The sequence below is a fragment of the Nestor notabilis genome, unplaced genomic scaffold (assembly GCF_000696875.1).
Source record: "Nestor notabilis isolate BGI_N333 unplaced genomic scaffold, ASM69687v1 scaffold14667, whole genome shotgun sequence".
Lineage (NCBI taxonomy): Eukaryota > Metazoa > Chordata > Aves > Psittaciformes > Psittacidae > Nestor > Nestor notabilis.
In genome coordinates, this window is record NW_009935228.1 from 7,699 (window position 1) to 8,347 (window position 649).

General features: G+C 60.9%; 1 protein-coding gene across 1 annotated transcript in view; it reads left to right on the forward strand.

The window, feature by feature from the left end:
- LOC104408212 (lysosomal alpha-glucosidase-like) overlaps positions 1 to 553 on the forward strand; it is a gene marked incomplete at its 3' end in the record, with an annotated part of 7,532 nt that extends 6,979 nt beyond the window's left edge. Inside the window, exons 12-13 of the mRNA XM_010017741.1 lie at positions 149 to 291; positions 402 to 553. Of these exons, the coding sequence (XP_010016043.1) occupies positions 149 to 291; positions 402 to 553 (295 nt within the window). The remainder of the gene's footprint in view (positions 1 to 148; positions 292 to 401) is intronic.
- Between the last annotated feature and the right edge of the window lie 96 nt (positions 554 to 649).

The following is a 649-nucleotide window of genomic DNA, read 5'->3' on the forward strand; positions in this document are numbered from 1 at the left end:
TGAAAACCGTGCGCTGAGCCTTTGCCATATTCCAGCCAACCCTCCAGCAGGTTGCCATGGTGCTGGCTTCTACTTCACTGTTGTGGGATAAGGTAAACTGGGAGGCTGCTCTCACCTCCTGCCTCTGGCCCTTCCTATTGTTTTCCAGCGCCTTGATCCAGATCAAGGGGAAGCGCCCCTTCGTCATCTCCCGCTCCACCTTCCCCAGCCAGGGCCGGTACTCGAGGTACTCGGGGCATTGGCTGGGTGACAACAGGAGCCAGTGGAAGGACATGTATTACTCCATCCCAGGTAGGTGGCACAGCATGCAGATCCTGCCTACCAGCATCTCCAGCTCCACCGAGGCTTCTGTTTGCTGTTTGCTCAGAGACATCTCGGAAACTCCCTGTCCCTGCCCTCAGGGCTGCTGAGCTTCAGCCTCTTCGGCATCCCGCTGGTCGGGGCGGACATCTGCGGCTTCTCCGGCAGCACCTCGGAGGAGCTGTGCACACGCTGGATGCAGCTCGGTGCCTTCTACCCCTTCGCTCGCAACCACAACACCCAGAACGAGAAGGTCGGTGGGAGGCATCCCAGGGGTGGGATGCGGGATGTGGGATGGAGGGTGTGGGATGCAGGGGGTCAGGGGCAGTGGGGATGCCTCGTGGGGGTG